The sequence below is a fragment of the Lampetra planeri genome, chromosome 12 (genome assembly GCF_965212315.1).
Source record: "Lampetra planeri chromosome 12, kcLamPlan1.2.h2, whole genome shotgun sequence".
Taxonomy (NCBI): Eukaryota; Metazoa; Chordata; class Hyperoartia; order Petromyzontiformes; family Petromyzontidae; genus Lampetra; species Lampetra planeri.
This window is the reverse complement of record NC_136118.1, coordinates 15,066,321-15,068,428: the sequence shown is the minus strand read 5'-3', so window position 1 is coordinate 15,068,428 and position 2,108 is coordinate 15,066,321. Positions and strand designations below refer to the sequence as shown.

The 2,108-nt window shown below is 57.0% G+C and overlaps 1 protein-coding gene across 1 annotated transcript in view; it reads right to left on the bottom strand.

Moving 5' to 3' along the window:
* The window catches only part of FAM193A (family with sequence similarity 193 member A), a 47,371-nt gene extending 46,799 nt beyond the window's left edge, over positions 1 to 572 (bottom strand). The window contains exon 1 of the mRNA XM_078599651.1: positions 242 to 572. Coding sequence (XP_078455777.1) covers positions 242 to 412 — 171 coding nt within the window. The 5' untranslated portion in view covers positions 413 to 572. The remainder of the gene's footprint in view (positions 1 to 241) is intronic.
* Between the last annotated feature and the right edge of the window lie 1,536 nt (positions 573 to 2,108).

Genomic DNA, 2,108 nt, shown 5'->3' with positions numbered 1-2,108 from the left:
CCCCATCCCCCCTCCACCTCACACTCCACACCTCACCCCCCCCCCTCTCACACCTCACCCCCCCCCCTCCACCCCCCCCCTCTCCCACACCTGCCCCCCCCCTCCCCTCTCCCCTCTCCCACACTCTCTCACCCTCCTCTCCCCCCTCCCCATCACTCCTCCCGTCACCGCCCTCCTCACCCTCCACCCAGCCATCTCTCTCCATCCCCTCTCCCCCCCCCACCCCCCGCTCGCCCCTCACCTCGCCGCTCGCGCTGCTGCTGCTGCTGCCTCCTCCGCTCGTCGCGGGCGACATTTTCTGTTGACGGCTCAGCGCCTTGGAGCCGCCGCTGGTGCCGCCGCCGCCGCCGCTGGTGCCGCCGCCCCTCCTGTTCTTCCTCCGCTTGGTGCGCTTCGTGTCGGCGGGACTCATGGCGCGCGCGTGCTCCGAGAGAGAGCGGGAGACGGGAGAGAGGGGAGCGCGACAACGACGACGACGAGAGTGAGGTGGAGGAGGAGAGGGACCCGCACGCACCGCTCGCTCCCCTTGCTTCCCTCGCTCTCGTCCAATATGGCGGGGGCTCGCGCCTCCCTCCCAGGGTGCACCGCGCCGCGGGCGAGTCCACTGCGCGGGGCCGAGAGGGGGGGGCTCAGCGCCGCGCCCCACGGACTCTGCCAACTCGCCCTGGAGGCGGGGGTGGCAATGCAGCGATGGGCGACTCAGCGCCGTTCTCTCGTCTTGCAGCGCCCCCAGTGGACGGCGAGCCCCAGTGCGAGACAACACGACAGCCAATCGCAGCAGGGCCTCGGGGTCACGAGGGCCGGGCGAGAACGGCCGCCCCAACAACCGGGCATTGCGTGCGGTTCTTTGGGATTCACTTTCCACTTTTATCTTTCTTCTGATTTCTATGTGATGTGTGTGTAGTGTCAGCGATTCGGAGACGAGGTTTGTAGGAGGCACCTTCTTTTATTTATCAACTTTCACGGTCTCGTCCACACGCTCTCCACAGTTGCTTAGCCTAGCCTGTACACAACACTAACCATCAAACACTGACGGCGCCAACTGAGATAGCAAACATCTTCTAGCAGCGCAAAATCTAGCGAAGACGGCAGTGACGACGGCGACAAGACGACAGCAACGATGACACGAGTCCACTCCCAGAACCAGCAGCCTCGAAATCCCGCTCTCAGCTCCTTTTATCCTAGCAGCTTGGCCTGGCTCTGCCCTGACAGCGCCTCTCTTCTCGAACCTACGAGCAGGTTCCAGGGGCCTCCAGACGGGGTCCTCCGTGACCCTTGCCCCAGTTCCTCCGCTCTGCCAACACACCGTGCACGCCCTCACCGGCGTGTGTGCTGTCTGTCCACCACAGTTGCCGCTGCCGTCCACCAGCCGGCGCTATTACACTACATATGTAGTCGCTTCACTGTTGAGTTTACATTCCTGCTTGTGTCATTTTGATAACCCAAGTCACTCTTGCAAGTGAGACTATCCTGGTTTTCCTGAGTTCTCAGTGAAACAAAAGACACTTTAAACACTAACTCTTAGCCATGGGTCATTTTTTTAACTCACGTGTCGATAGCGGTGAAGAGACTCGTAAGAAGTCACTTCAAAAAAGGCTAAAGTATTATTTTAACTACCGTGGAATTTAAGTTACTCAATAGTAACTTTCATCGTGTAAGGTATTACGTAAACAAATATTCCAAACTCTGTCACCAACACAGTGCAACCATACACAAAAATCATTGAGCAACAAATGTAACATCAATAAAACAACCTATTATACTTCATAACAATGTTTCATTTTATATCGCATCGACGTTCATGCAAATTATATCTTACAATCGCCGAGGAACCACAGGCGAGCTTATAGGCGCAGCCAGGCAGTATACCGGAACCAACAACTGCCAAAGCTCTGCAGTCCTCTATATATTCACGTGTTCAGCCAGTTGATGAGTGTCTTGTACATGGGGGACAACCAGAAAACCTAGAAAACGTGCACGAGGGGGGTGACACTCTATTCCATACAGATGGAACAGATTGAGATTAGTCCACATTTTTGTACTGGTAGGAACCACCTGGTTTAACCAGCCCACAGGGGATTATTGTGTCCGTCCGTCCGTTGTGCATC